We start from the raw sequence: 14,840 nt of genomic DNA, 5'->3' as shown, positions 1-14,840 counted from the left end.
ATCCTAATGCATTCCCTTCCAGTACAACTCCAAGGCTAGCCTCCTGTAGGTCTTCTGCACCCCTGAGTGACCCCCAATTGCACTCCCATGGAACTCCTGCAGCAAGTATGGAATGTAGACTGATGTCTGAGGCATCACAAACCTTGGTATACCAGCCTCTCCCCCTCCAAAAATACCCCGGGTGGCTACTCTCTTCCCTAAGTAAGTCGGCCCTGATCTTGCCTAACTCCTCATCTGTGGCACTTTCCTCCTGGATGGCCTCCCAATCTAACATTAATGGGATAGACAAAGCCATCACCTGCCACTCCCCCATACATCTGGACAAGGCATCAGCTGCCTTGTTTTCCACTCCTAGTCTATACTGAATTTCAAAATTATATCCCAGCAATTTGGACAACCATCTATGATGCTCCTCTATCACCATCCGCTACTCCAACAAGTATTTCAGGCTTCACTGGTCTGTCTTGATAATGAAATGCCTACTTAGTAGGTAGGGCCGCCACTTATGGATGGCTAACACAATGCCCATCAGCTATCACTTATAGACTGATTTTAGCCTGGCCCTGACTGTTAACACTTGGCTAAAATATGTATGGGTAGACGATTCTGCATGAGTACTGTCCTTAGTCCGTATCCTGAAGCATCTGTCTCCACTATAAAAGCCTGCGTGAAGTCTGATAAATCTAAGATCGATGCCATAGTCATAACCTTCTTTAGTCTTTCAAATGCTGTTGTGGCCGCCTCTCCCCATAAAAACCCATCTTTCTTCAACTGCTCTGTTAGTGGCCATGCTATAGTGTTGTACCCTTTTACAAACCTCTTATAGTACCCTGTAAGTCCTAAGAATCCTCTCAATTCTTTCAAATTCTTAAGGGCCACCTCAATTTTTGACTGGTCAGCTGCCACTCATTTATAAACGATATGCCCTACATATTCCACACTGGTCTCGACAAAACAACACTTCTTCAGGTCGACCCTCAGCTGATGTTCCTGTAGAACTCCCAAGACCATCTTCAAGTGTTCTTGATGCTCCTAATCAATTATGTTGTATACTAGTATGTCATCAAAAAATGCCAACATAAACTTCCGGAGGTACTGCCTCAACACCCAGTTCATCAGTGACTAGAAAGTAACAGGGGCGTTGGTAAGCCCAAATAGTATAACCAAAAACTCGTAGTGCCCCTCGTGTGTCCTGAAAGCTATCTTGGAGATGTCTGCTTCCCTCATTCTGATCTAATGGTATCCAGACTTCAAATCCAACTCGGAGAATATCATTGCTCCATACAGTTCATCCAATAGCTCATTAATCACCTAAATAGGGAACTTATCGAACAATGTCCCCTTGTTCAAAGTTCTGTAGTTCACACAAAACTGCTAGCTCCCATCCTTCTTCTTGACCAGAAGGATTTGATGAGAGAAAGGACTCACACAGCCGATGATTCCTGCCTCCAGCATCTCACGGATCAGCTTTTCAATCTCATCCTTCTGAGATTGAGGATATCGATAGGGTCTGACGCTGATGGGTGACACCCCTTCCCTCAGGATGATGACATGCTCCTGCTCCCTCAGTGGTGACAAACCCTGAGGTGAATGAAACACCTCTTAAAATTGCTGAATCAACGATTGTATGAAGGTGGGTATGTCTCCTCCCTCTTCCAATCTAACTCCCTCCAAATTTTGTAACTCCACCAAATATCCTCCACCCACCAACTGTATATTCCTCACCATATTTTTAAGTGAAACCATGAATTTGGATAGCCCTGCATCTCCCTTGATCACTACCTTTCTCCCATCCACCATCAACACCATCGTGAGTGCTCCCCAATTAACCTTGGTGTCTCCCAAGCTCTGCAGCCACTTCATCCCCAAGATGATAATGTACTTCCTAACTCTAGTGAAAGAAAATCTTCCCTCACCTAAATCTCTTGGATAGTTAGTAACACTCCTCTAAAGATCCCCTAGCATTTCTCCACCTTTCCCGTACTCATCATCACCCCATAATAACCGGTATCCACCAATTTCACTCCCAATTGGTCGACGACCTGAGTGAAAATGAAATTGTGGATAGCCCCACTATTAATTAGCACCACCACCACCCTGTCCTCTATCTCCCCCTTCACCTTCATGGTATGAATCGTAGTGAATCCTACCACTGAGTTCAAGAAAGCCTCGGCCAGATCCATATACAACTTCTCCTCCAACTCTTCCTCTAACTCCCCCTCACCTCCCTCCTCAGTTTCCTTGTCATCATAGATGATGAGAACCTGAAGAGTTCGGTCTTTGCACCGATGCCTTAGCATATACTTCTCCTCGCAACTGAAATAAAACCCATTTTCCCTCTTCTCCTGCATCTCTTTCTCTGTCAGCCTCTTGAAATTTTTCCCACTTCCTCCTACTGTCTTCTCTCTGGTGGTCTCCCGATTTTCTCCTGTTGCATGACCTTTAAGAGCTAGATGAGTTGTCATCATCCTGTAAGTGCCTCCTAAGCTGCTACTCATGACTCCCCTCTTTAGATTCCTCTGATTTTCAACTAGTTGTGCTAACTTCATGGCTCCCCAAAGTCACGAGGCATCAGAACCTTCACTGCCACTCGGATCTTTATCTTCAGTCCTTTCATGAAATTCCCCTCCAATACCGAATCTGATAATCGCTTCACCCTACTAGCTAAGTGCTCAAAATGCTCATGGTAGTCTGCGACTGATCCCGCCTGCACCAGAGTAAAGAACAGCTCATAGAAACTCCTCGTCGGTCTGTTTGAAAACGTTCTATTATGCAGTCCTTGAATTCTCCCCATCTCATGATGGGTTTCTTCCGATCTCTCCAAAGGTACATGATAGTGCATTCCCCTCCAAACATAGGCTTGTTGCTATCAACTTCTCCTCCTCTGTTAGCCCATTAACGACAAACTACATCTTCACCTTATAGATCCACCCATACGCATCCTCCCCCTCGTAGATATGTATTTTCAACTTCCCCACCTTCTGATCTCCCCCGTTTCCCCTCATTCCTCCATAGTTTCCCCTTTTCCAAGTGTTCGATCCCCCTCAAGTCTCCTGATCTTCCCTTATCCTTTCATACCCATAACCTTCTTCGAATTCCCCCTCCTCCCTTCAAAATCAGCCCCTCGACGGCCATAATTTCCTTTCCTACGTTCCCAATCAGCACCCCTTTGCTCCTGCCCTCCATACCCATGCCTTTCTCCAAACCTTTCCCCTCTATCGTCCCTCTGGAAAGGCTCCAGATGGAGTCTTCTCCTTTCTCCCTCTACGATCTCTACCTCCTCTTCATCCTTACGGATTTTAGAATTTTTATTATGTCGTTCTGGCCCTCTCGCCATGGAAGCCGCTGATTAATTAGGGAATTCTAACATCTTCTTCATCATCTCCCGTAAGTCCGCAACGTGCCTTTCTATGGAAGAAATTCTGTCCTACACTGTAGTTTTGATTTGGTTATGAATTGGCAAGCAAATAAATGTTCAATAAGGTCGATGTTCTCAACTCATGAATTGGCAAGCAAATAAATGCTCAACTTAGCAAGGTCATACATCTGGATTACATCACCTATGTTATGGTGGGAATAGAGACAATAAGTTTTGTCATCGAATTCCTCACAAATATTTCACAACAACATTTCAATAAGGTTGATATTCTCAACTCATGAATTGGCAAGCAAATAAATGTTAAACTTAGCAAGGTCATACATTTGGATTACATCACCTATGTTATGGTGAGAATAGAGACAATAAGTTTTGTCATCGAATTCCTCACAAATATTTCACAACAACATTTCCCTTAGTATTAGTCTCCAGATCTCCATGTCATTCGCTTCCGCTTTTGACAAAAGGTGGCAAGAATAGTTTGTTCACCAAACTCCCAATAGCAGAATGGAGCTCATGTGACTTATCAAATGTCGCTAGGTAACAAACCAATAGAAATGTTAATGAGGACTTAGTGGAACCAAAATGAAATGTGAATGGCCAAATCATGATTTTTGAAACATTAAGGAACTAATAAATACTAACTTAAGATCTTGGATGTTGGAATCAATTTTATAATTAGTTAAACATTATGAGTTGATTTACTGATTTTTTTAATCTCATTTATCTTTAACAATTTGATTTCATAAAAGTGAATGTTGAAGGACATTTATTTAGCCAGTCATTTTGTTGAATGCATGACAATGTTACATACTTAATGTCTTAGATGTTAGTGTTAGGTGGTTTGCTTCATACCTAGCTTAGCATGAAGCTATTAAAAAATGCTTCTTGGCTAGCTTTGCATGAGGCCGAAAAAAAAAAAAAAAACTTCTTTTCTCTATGCCATCGGATCCACAACTTTTATACAAACGGACAGAAAGCGTGTACGAGCTTCAAAATAAAATGTTACATTCAAATGACGATCGCTCGCACAATCAACTGACATCAAATATTTCAAAAATGCCACCACACATGCACCGTAATTTGTATACACAGGTACACAAAAGGGGCAAGTGCAATCACAAAACTTGCATGGGCCCAGCGAGCGTGTAATAGGAACACAGGTGACGTCTAGGGATGCTGCTCGAGTCAACAAATTTGAACTTGATCCTCCTAAATAGATAAATAGGAGTCGACAATGTTCAACAAATAATTATAAAATACCCCCCAAACACCCGCATGGGTCATGGCGAGCGTATTATAGGAACACACGTGACATATAGGGATGTTGCGCGGGTCAATAAATTTAAACCCGATTCTTTTAAGCAGATAAACAGGAGTCGAAAAGATTCAGCAAATAATTATACAATGCCCTAAAACACCTGCATGGGCCCCGATGAACGTGTTATGGGTACACATGTGACGTCTATGGATGCTAAGTGGGTTGATAAATGAATGTAACTCAGGCTTCCGTCTTCAACGTTCGCGGCGAACTAGCAAACCCCTTATGCGCTCACGTAGCGTTGTAGGGAGGGAAACTAGCCCGACGCCTATGACGAGGCGGACAGTCGCCTAAGATTCTTTTCTCGACGTTCGCGACGAACAGGCAAACCCCCTGCGCGCTCACGTAGCGTTGTAGGGTGGGAAACCGGTGCGATGCTTGCAACGACTTAAGGATCCATCTTCAATGCTAGGAACGACCCGGCAAACCTCTTACGCGCTCAAGTAGCGTTGTAGGGCGGGAAACCGGTGCGACGGTTGCGGCGAAGAGGATAAAAAATATATTTTTTATGTATATATAAGTACCCCTGAACGCTCACGTAGTGCAGAGGGGGGAAATCTATGTTTTTTCTGACTCTTGCTCCACACCCTTAAATGCTCACGTAGCGGGCGGAGATAAAAAAGTATACATGCGACCGTGGTGTCATTTTTTGACACCTACATGAAGCGCTCACGTAGCGTCGAGGGGAAGGTTGCCTCTTGGTTTTTCCCCTAAACGGGGGAGACGCCGGGAGGCTGCCGAAATTTTCATTGAAACAGGGGACTTGACAGAATTCGAACAAGCTGAACTTGAACTTGGACCCGGACTTGTTTGAACTCAAGAAGAAACAAGGACTTGTACTCGAAGAAGAACAGTGGACTTGTGGACCTAATTCAGAGCCAAAATCTAAATGATTTCTAAAGGCCAAATTCAAATAAAATGAAGCAAAATTCAAATCAATTCGAACACAAATGAAGTTGCAAAGACTTCAGAAGACCCTGTACAAGCACTTGAACTTGTACTTTGAACTCGAACCGGATTGAACACTTGGACTTGATTTGGTCCAAATGAAATTGACTTGAGGCTCAATTTGAAATAAACAATCAATAAAGAATTTCAAGATGTCAAAAGAATCTTTTAATGCAAATGATGATTGGAAGAAATCATCCAAGCCTCATGCAAGCAAATAGTGATGCTTGTGCTTTAACATTGAATTTCTCTTATGCAATAATCATCTCATTTGGAATGAAATGTTGAGAGATATGATATCAAACTCATCACACGTATGGCAAATCATTTCTGAAGACAAGGAGTTGCAAATTTCTCCTATACACTATCGGGATCCCCTGCCATAAGCAACAATGCCTATTGATTGAGATGGCAATACTGGAGACTAGCAATCAAAGACTTGTCCTGTACAAACAAATACAATCACCCCCCACCTGAGATTGGTGAAAGGTGGATGTGATGCAAGGACAATGGTTCTCCTATGAATATTTTCAGGAGGTCGTAGTGTATACAGCGGTCCCCTGCAAATGGATACTTGTGGATAACAACAGTGTATTGAAAGTACAATGAATCACTGTGGACACAAGTACGGATATCACCTGTCGCTTGTGGATAACAACAGTGGGCATATCATAGGTACAACGAACCACTGTGGGCACAAGTATTGATATCACCTACGACATTGGTGATCAAGATCTTCAAGTATTTTGGGTACAAGGGCGACTCGATGTACAAAAAGTACTCCCTGGCAGAATCGGAAAGGAAGTTTGAACAAATTAGAACCAAACTTCCTGGTGTTCCAAAGTCTCTTCTTAGTTCTATACTTAAGAAGAAAACAGTTCTGGTGCCCAAAAATACCGGAAATAACAAGTCTACTACACCGAAGATCCTAGAAGGAGTTCTTTTCAAATCAGCGACAGCGAACTTCAAAGTCCAGAAGAAACCTCCCCGGTGAATGAGAAAAGGTGAACCTAACATCAAGACGATGAAATCTCTCCGGACAACCTACAAAGCAACAAACTTCAAAGTTTAGAAGACCTCTCCCCGGTGATTGAGAAAGGGGAGTCAATATCAAGATGAGAAAATACCTCATGACATCTAAATAACAACGCCACCGAATCTGCAACACTTATGCAACAAGACAGAAGGCGTCTACAATCTAACGCCACCGGATCTGCAACACTTATGCAAGCAGACAGAAGGCTTCTACAATCTACAACGCACCGCCACCGGACCCGCAATATCTATGCAAGCGGACAGAAGGCGTTTACAAAATATTTCAAAATACCCCCGCACGTGCACTATAAATTGTATACACATAGGTACACTAAAGGGGAAAGTACAATCTCGACCCGTATGGGCCCCGACGAGCGTGTTATTGGCACATACGTGACGCCTAGGGATGCTGCGCGGGTCAATAAGTGAATTCTGATTCGAACCTGATCATTCTATACGGATCAATAGGAGTCAACAGGGTTCAAACTTTCAAACAAATACACGGTTGTGGTGACCGGTGTATTTGTTTTAATACATTCAAATTAGGCCTTCAAAGCCTATAATCAAGAAAATTCACTAACAAAGACACAAAGTCTATGAAACCCGATCCTCCTAATCAGATAAATAGGAGTAGACAGGGCTCGAATCATCGGGTAAATATGCAGTCACGAAATTGACCGGAATATTTATTTCATACATTCATATTAGGCCTTCAAGGTCCTTAACAAAGAAAAGTCATAAACAAAGACATAAAGCCTACGAGAAACCCGATCCTCGAGCAACAGCTTGGTCGAGTTGACACGGTTCAATCAATAAAGAAAAATGACCCCAAACACGGATGATGGCCGTGTTGGATGAAGATCTTAACCGGAGGGGTTCACAAATACTTTCAAATGTCTCCTAAAAGTCCATTTCACAAAAATTCCCATAAATATTTAAAATTGAAACTAAATTATCAAACCACTTAAAGCAAAATCCATCCACCCTCCACAACAGTTTGCCGAGGTGGACAAATTTAAATATAACTTCAGCTCACAAAGAGCCAAATGCCTAGTCGAAAATATCACTAGGATACATTCTCAAACCAATCACATGCCAGTAAGGACGTGGTACGTGTCCTCTAACCGACGGTTTTGCCGCCAAATGGCACCGCAGGATAAACGGTTATGACGACCCAGGGCCCTCTGAACCGAGTAGTTTTGCCGCCAAATGGCACCACGAAATACTGGTTATGGCCAAAGCCAATACGTTCCTTATTGGCATCAAATCCTTGAGTATGAATCAATAGGATATGAGCGATAGGGCACAAAGCCCTCTGTTAGCTAAGGTGGATTCAAATTTGTCCCTTTAGACAAACATTCAACCCAGGTCTAACAGGTTCCCTTGGACGAAGCAACCCATGGCTACCGACAAGGATCCTTCTGTCAGGTTAGGTCAACTACCTCCTCTGACTAAGTAGACCAGGGACCACGATGGTCCGGGACGACGGAACCATGGGATCTTGATCGGGTCTATCATCCATTTCCCCACCATCCACTTTAAGTGCAAGATGGTGCAATTTTCAATTTTAAATATCAAAATTTTCAAATCTCCAAACTCATCAATACCCGAATCAATGTTGCTACTATATGCCAGATAACATGTATCTCTATGTACCTAATTGATGACTAGCCTTAATCGAAAGTTCTCTCTCGTGATCGAGAGGGGTAATTAACTATAGGGGTTTGCGCTTATAGGAAACTAGAACTCAGATCATAAAGTCCTCGCACAATGAGGGCGAAATCTCTGGGTAGTGTCTTATCTACAAATCCATCTGCCTTCCAAAATTTACCTCGGAACTTAATTCTGTTAAAACTCCCTCGCCGAATAAAAAAAAACAAATCAACCGCGACGGGGAGGCCGAGGCCGAATTTTCGGAGCCCACAAGAGGAAAGCTAAAAAAGCTTAAATTCACTACAACTCTTTGAAAACCTTAGGAAAATACTATGTTGAGTCATTTTCATTCTTCTCTTGAACCTTAAAATTTTTTTACCGACTTGTGAATTGGAGTGTTTTCCTGGGAAACATTCTCTAGGTCAGACTCGCCGATTAACCTGTTTGTGTGCATACAAGAAGTGAGTGATTACTATGAACAACATTCCTTTAGAATCACAATCAGCTTTAGATGATTTCTGCACACAAGCTTCAAAGTTGTGACTTGTGAGACATGTACTGTCTAAGCAAGGACGTAATCAAATGAAATAATACATTTGACTTCAAAATATTGTCATAAACTACATCTTTTTTAAAAAAAAAGAAATATAAATTACACTAACTTGCAGAAGCATGGATAGGTAACTTTATTTAACTATTTTAAAATGACTGAAGTTGCAATATGATAAAGTTCAACAATGAAGGTACACTTTCAATGTCGATAGCCACTCTTACATTCCTTAGTATCTATGATACTGATGCAAGAGAAAGAATCAAACGTAATCAATCCAATTGTTGCCCTTTAAAAATGGCTTATTTCTAACAAAAGTTAAATCTTATAAGGAAAGACGGGAATCAAACCCAAAGCTTGCTAGTTGTCATACCGCCTATGAAGAAGGCACACTTAAATAATTCAAATATAGTGCAGGTAGTAATACTTCAATATCAAATCAAGGAAAATTCAATCGCCTTGACAAATAGTGGATGCAATCTAATTCAAATATTATTTGATTTAGAGATGCAAGAAGAGAATTATGTTAAACCCAACAATGCCCGTGATATTAATTTCATAAATTAGAAATGAAAAACTGATTCACAGAATGTATTGCATTAATTCAGTTCCACATCAAAAATCAATCAGGATTAGAGTAGCCCACTTGAAATAAATAAAGGGACATAAAATGAAATCATGAATTAGACTTTTTTCAACTTTGAATTTTATTGAAAAATAACAGGAATTAATCCAAAGTGCAATTTTGTTTTTCTGGAAAGTAACTAGACAATTAGAGTAAGATTAAATCTAACTGCAAATCTCTAACAAGGTTATATGATATATTGAAAATGGAAATTATGGAAGAAATGAATAAGGACATTCAAAATCTTTCAAAGTACATTTATATATTCATTATGAAGCCACAATTTCTTTCAAGTTCATTTCTTTTTCCCCACCTTCCTAGGACAAAATTAAGCAGCTAACAATTCTGATGTTACACATCACCACTCGTGAGTTTATTCTCGTATATCTATTTTGTAACCATGAAATGAATTTCAGGTGTACATAGATTACATAAAAGAAGTTAAATATAAGCAATATCATAGATCTACGTTCATTAAACCCAAGAAGCTGACTAATAGTATATAATGACAACGAAAAAAGAAGACTAAAAGACCTTGACTGATAAATCTTCTGAATCAACAAGCCTAACTGATTCTATATTCCATAAATGAAAGTTATATATGAATGTGCACCTTCATGGCTCTTGTAACTGCAACTTTAATTTGTTGTGAAGTCCAAGTTGGATCAGTGTGTGCACCACCAAGGGGTTCCTGTGATCCATACAACCATCAGAAATAAAAAAAGCTGCCAAAAAACATAATCTTTCATTGTATTATCCACTTTGAACATACAGACAAAGGAAACAAAAATCAAAGAAGAAAAAGACACCAGGAAGTTTATAAAGAAAAGAAAGGTTAATAATGCGAGAAGACACCATGAACTTCATGGTCTAATGCCTTTACAAGAGGTTGTTCTTAGAATAAAAGATTGAAGGATTTATGGTGCAGCTTTATTCAAGTTCTGTCTTGTTGACCTCTATGCATGAACCAAAACGCAAAATGAGGGCGAAATCTCTGGGTAGTGTCTTATCTACAAACCCATCTGCCTTCCAAAATTTACCCCGGAACTTAGTTCGTTAAAACTCCCTCGCCGAATAAGAAAAGCGAGCGGAGGCCGGGGCTGAATTTTCGGAGCCCACATGTCTTTGTTGTCATCAACATCATTATCGTCCCAAGTGTTGATTCATGTTACGAGTTGCATTTGGTGCTAGTTATTTTTATCCGTTCATCTTAACCCAAAGCTAACCAAGCAATATCTAATGTGCTAATCATCCTTCCAAATTAATTCAGTGGCTTCTTTACCAAACTAGTGCTTCTTCAGTCCTCTATGTGTATACAAAAGAAAGATTATAAAGCACAAGAAAGGTAGAGAACTAAAATCAATATGAAGGCTAAGAAGGACATGCCACACTTGACATAAATAACGGGCAAGAAAGGAAACACAAAGCTGTTAAAAGGATTAAAAAAGAACAACATTTATACAAGAGAAACTGATTATGGTTATGATCATGATATACAGCCATCTAAATATCAACATTTTCCGAGCTTCCTTACTACCTGGCAATACATTAGAACAGCCCAATTGACACTATTGCTACCTCAAGAAAGCTTTTATTTTAAGTTGAGCAGTTCGTAGCATAATGTGCAAGCCAATGGAGAACTTAATGAACTTAAAATAGTTAACTTGATGAACTTAAAGTGGTACACGTGGAGTGGAGTGGAGAGTCTAACATAAAGGAAGGCAGTGGGAGCATGTTTACCCTCTGAATAGGGTTTAGCTGAGGGATTAAAAATTTAATTGAGGATGGATGAAAAAGGTAAACCTTGCATAAAGTAGAGCATTCAGCTAGATTTTACCGGCCAATAATTGTGGTTATCCTCACGGTAAAGTGACTACCAAAGTTTATTTTGGTTATCATCACCATATAGTAATTATCATAGTTCAAATTATTCTTAGCACATTAAGTTTATAGCCGCCAATTTTACCAAGGTTCAAAGAAATGTGCAGATAATGATCAAGTAGAATTACAGTATCCCATTCTTCCACTATTGCATGTCTGTTTCAATCAACGATTGGATGCTTCTAAAGTTAAAGCATTTTAAAAAAAAAAACATAAATGAAAAAGAAGGCTAGTACATCGTTACAAGATTTCAAGTTAATTATATGACTATAGAGAAAAGGATCAAAATGATCCCCTAATTCTTTATGAAGACCAAAATGATCCCCCGACAATATTAACATGTCATTTTGGCCATTTAACTCTTTAAAGAGTGACCTAAATGATCAAGTCATCCAAACTAACAAATATTGGAGTTAAAAGGTGTTAAAATAGGGGAAGTTTTGGGATTTTCTTAATTAAATTATTTAGTAAATACAATTTTCAAGTAATTATATTTTGTCTTTTCCAACATGTACTTTCATATATAAGCGGGAGTGAATTGAGATCGTCCGCTGTTATGGTGAATTTTTTAAGATGATGAATTTGTCCTCATCCAATACATTTTAATTGGTTTTTGTAAAGAGGAGCATTATTGTTTTGTTCAATTGTCTTCGCTACATTTTCTTTAGAGTGTAGTGTCTTAATTTATTGTAAAGTGTTGATGTCTAAATGTGATGCTTCTATAAACTTGTGAAAGATTTGACTTCATTTGATGGCCTTTTAATTCGTTGATATGCATATTAAATCCCTTATCTTTTTAATAGGGAGAAGATTTGTTATTTCTTTGTTACTTTGTGGATTGGGATTCTCAAATATTGTGGGCCTCATCATCTATATCTAATACTCACATTGGTTGCTCGACTGAACTTTGACTGAGCTAGTGGGGGCTGGATGCACGAAGACATTTTGCTTAAGCCGAAGGACGTCAACTCCATGGGAAAATGGAAAGCTGCAATTCTTCACTCGTCTCCTAACTGAATCATTGTTGTACTGCGAAGAACATAAATGAATCATAGCTAGTGTGAAGAACATAGACGAGGCGCATTCCCTCGACAATCTCCTAGTTATGGTCTCTCCCTAAATATCTGTCATCACACATCTCCCTCTCGACTGCCGTGCAAAGAATTCTGACACTACTTCAACTTAATGGTTGAAGGAATTGCATGGCAACTCATGCGTGATGTGAAGACTGCTCATTTGCGTTTATCTCCAAGCTAAAATCACGGGTGATGGGGTTCGACACTACTTGAATATGGCGTGCACAATGGGAAGGGTAAAACTGCTCCTTAATTTCCAAGCTGTCTTGATTGTTGGGGTTCGATGAGGTGCAAGTATCAGTTTTCCTGATAAACAAGTTTGCATTCCATAAATACTTTCCCACCATACGTGACATTAAGACATTAAATATTTTTACCATTAAATTATTAATTTTTTCCGTTTAAAATTAACGGTGGTACTATTTTGATTCCTCTTGAAAAAGTTACGGGATCAAATTAGAACTTTTATATAGTCAGAGACTATTCTGATCCTTTAGTAAGAGTAAAGGGACCAATGCATCCTTTTCTCTATGAGTACATGAAATAGGCTAATGTAATAATAAACTATTATAGATCACAATAATAGAATATTTTGTTGCAGTAAGTCAATAATGTCATATCGTGCCAGCTAATCATAACAAACAAATAAAATACACCAAGTGCACAATCTTGCATGTATGCCTTACTATATGTAAGCGTCACTATCTTAGGTGCAAAGTGCAGCGAAGCATATGTGCTAGGACATCACAACAAATCAATTTAATTGTGGAAAGAATGGGTTTAGTAAGGATGTCAACCACAAGAAGAAAATTTATTCCATTTGTAATTTAAAAACAAGGGTTCCCTATTACTACTACCAAGATTATATTAGCAAACATCATTCCATCTGCTTTCCCAAGTCTCGTGAATGCATCACCGTGGGTTCCGAAAATTCGGCCCCAGCCTCCGCCCACTAGTGCTTTTCTTTTTGGCGGAGTATTAACGAAATTAAATTCCGGGGTAAATTTTGGAAGGCATATGGGTTTGTATATAAGACACTACCTAGAGATTTCGCCCTCATTTTGCGAGGACTTTATGATCCGAGTTCTGGTTTCCTATAGGCGCAAGCCCCTATAGTTAATTACCCCTCCCGATAACGATAGAACTTTCGATTAAGGCTAGTTGTCAATCAGATTTGTAGAGAATACGTGTTATCTGGCATATAGTAGCAGCATGGGTTTGGATTAGGGAATTAGGTTTGAAGTTGGGAATTTGAAAATTTTGATATTTAAAATAGAAATTTCACCACTTTGTACTTAAAGCAGATAGAGGGAGAATGGATGATGGACCCGATCAAGATCCCATAGTTCCATCATCCCCGGCCATCGTGGTCCCTGGTCTACTTAGTCAGAGGAGGTAATCGACCCAACCTGACAAAAGGATCCTTGTCAGCAACCATGAGTTGTTTCGTCAAAGGGGATCTTGTAGACCTGGAGTGGATGTTTGTCAAAGGGGACAAATTTGAATCCACCTTAACTAACAGAGGGCTTTGTGCCCGATCAATCATATCCTATTGAATCATATCTCAAAGAATTGATGCCACTAAGGAACGTATTGGCTCTAACCATAACCAGTATTTCGTGGTGCCATTTGACGGCAAAACCACTCGGTTCAGAGGGCCCCGAGTCATAATCGTTTATCATGCGGTGCCATTTGGCGGCAAAACAGCCAGTCAGAGGACACGTACCACGTCCTTATTGGCTGGAGATTATTTGAGAATTGATCATAATGATATTTTTGACTAGACATTAGCTTTTTGTGAGCTGAAGTAAATTTCAATTTGCCTACCACGGCAAACTGTTGCGGAGGACGGATGAATTTTGCTTTAAGTGGTTTGATGGTTAATTTTCATTTTTTAAATATCTTAGAGTTTTGAGATTTTGGAAATTTATGTGGAGTTTTAGAGTTTGGGTGGCATTTAGAAGGCATTTGAAAGCATTTATGAACCCTTCCGATTGAGATAGACATTCAACACGGCCATCATCGGGGTGACTTTGAAGTCACTTCAAAATATTTGAATTTTGTGGGCATTTTGAAATATTTGAAATTAACTCCTCCGGTTGAGATCTGCATTCAACACGGCCGTCATCGGGGTGTCTGTAGAGTCATTTTCATTGATTAAACCCTGTCGAACCTATCAACTTGTTGATAGTGGATTGGGTTTTGTAGGTTTCGGACCTTTGTTAGTGAGTCTTCTTTATTGAAGACCTAAAATAAATGTATAAAATAAATATCCCGACCGTCCTTGCGGCTGCATAGTTATTTAATTGTCGAACTGTGTCGACTCCTATCTACCCATATAGAAGGATCGGGTTCGGACTTAGACTCACCATTTG

General features: G+C 39.8%; 1 protein-coding gene across 1 annotated transcript in view; it reads right to left on the bottom strand.

The window, feature by feature from the left end:
• The window catches only part of LOC110102949 (acetyl-coenzyme A carboxylase carboxyl transferase subunit alpha, chloroplastic), a 37,577-nt gene that overhangs the window by 3,818 nt on the left and 18,919 nt on the right, over positions 1–14,840 (bottom strand). The window contains exon 10 of the mRNA XM_020831472.2: positions 10,122–10,199. Within this exon, the coding sequence (XP_020687131.1) occupies positions 10,122–10,199 (78 nt within the window). The remainder of the gene's footprint in view (positions 1–10,121; positions 10,200–14,840) is intronic.

This window comes from Dendrobium catenatum, unplaced genomic scaffold (genome assembly GCF_001605985.2).
Source record: "Dendrobium catenatum unplaced genomic scaffold, ASM160598v2 fragScaff_scaffold_631, whole genome shotgun sequence".
NCBI lineage: Eukaryota > Viridiplantae > Streptophyta > Magnoliopsida > Asparagales > Orchidaceae > Dendrobium > Dendrobium catenatum.
Note: the sequence above shows the minus strand (reverse complement) of the source record. Positions and strands in the feature narration are given on the sequence as shown.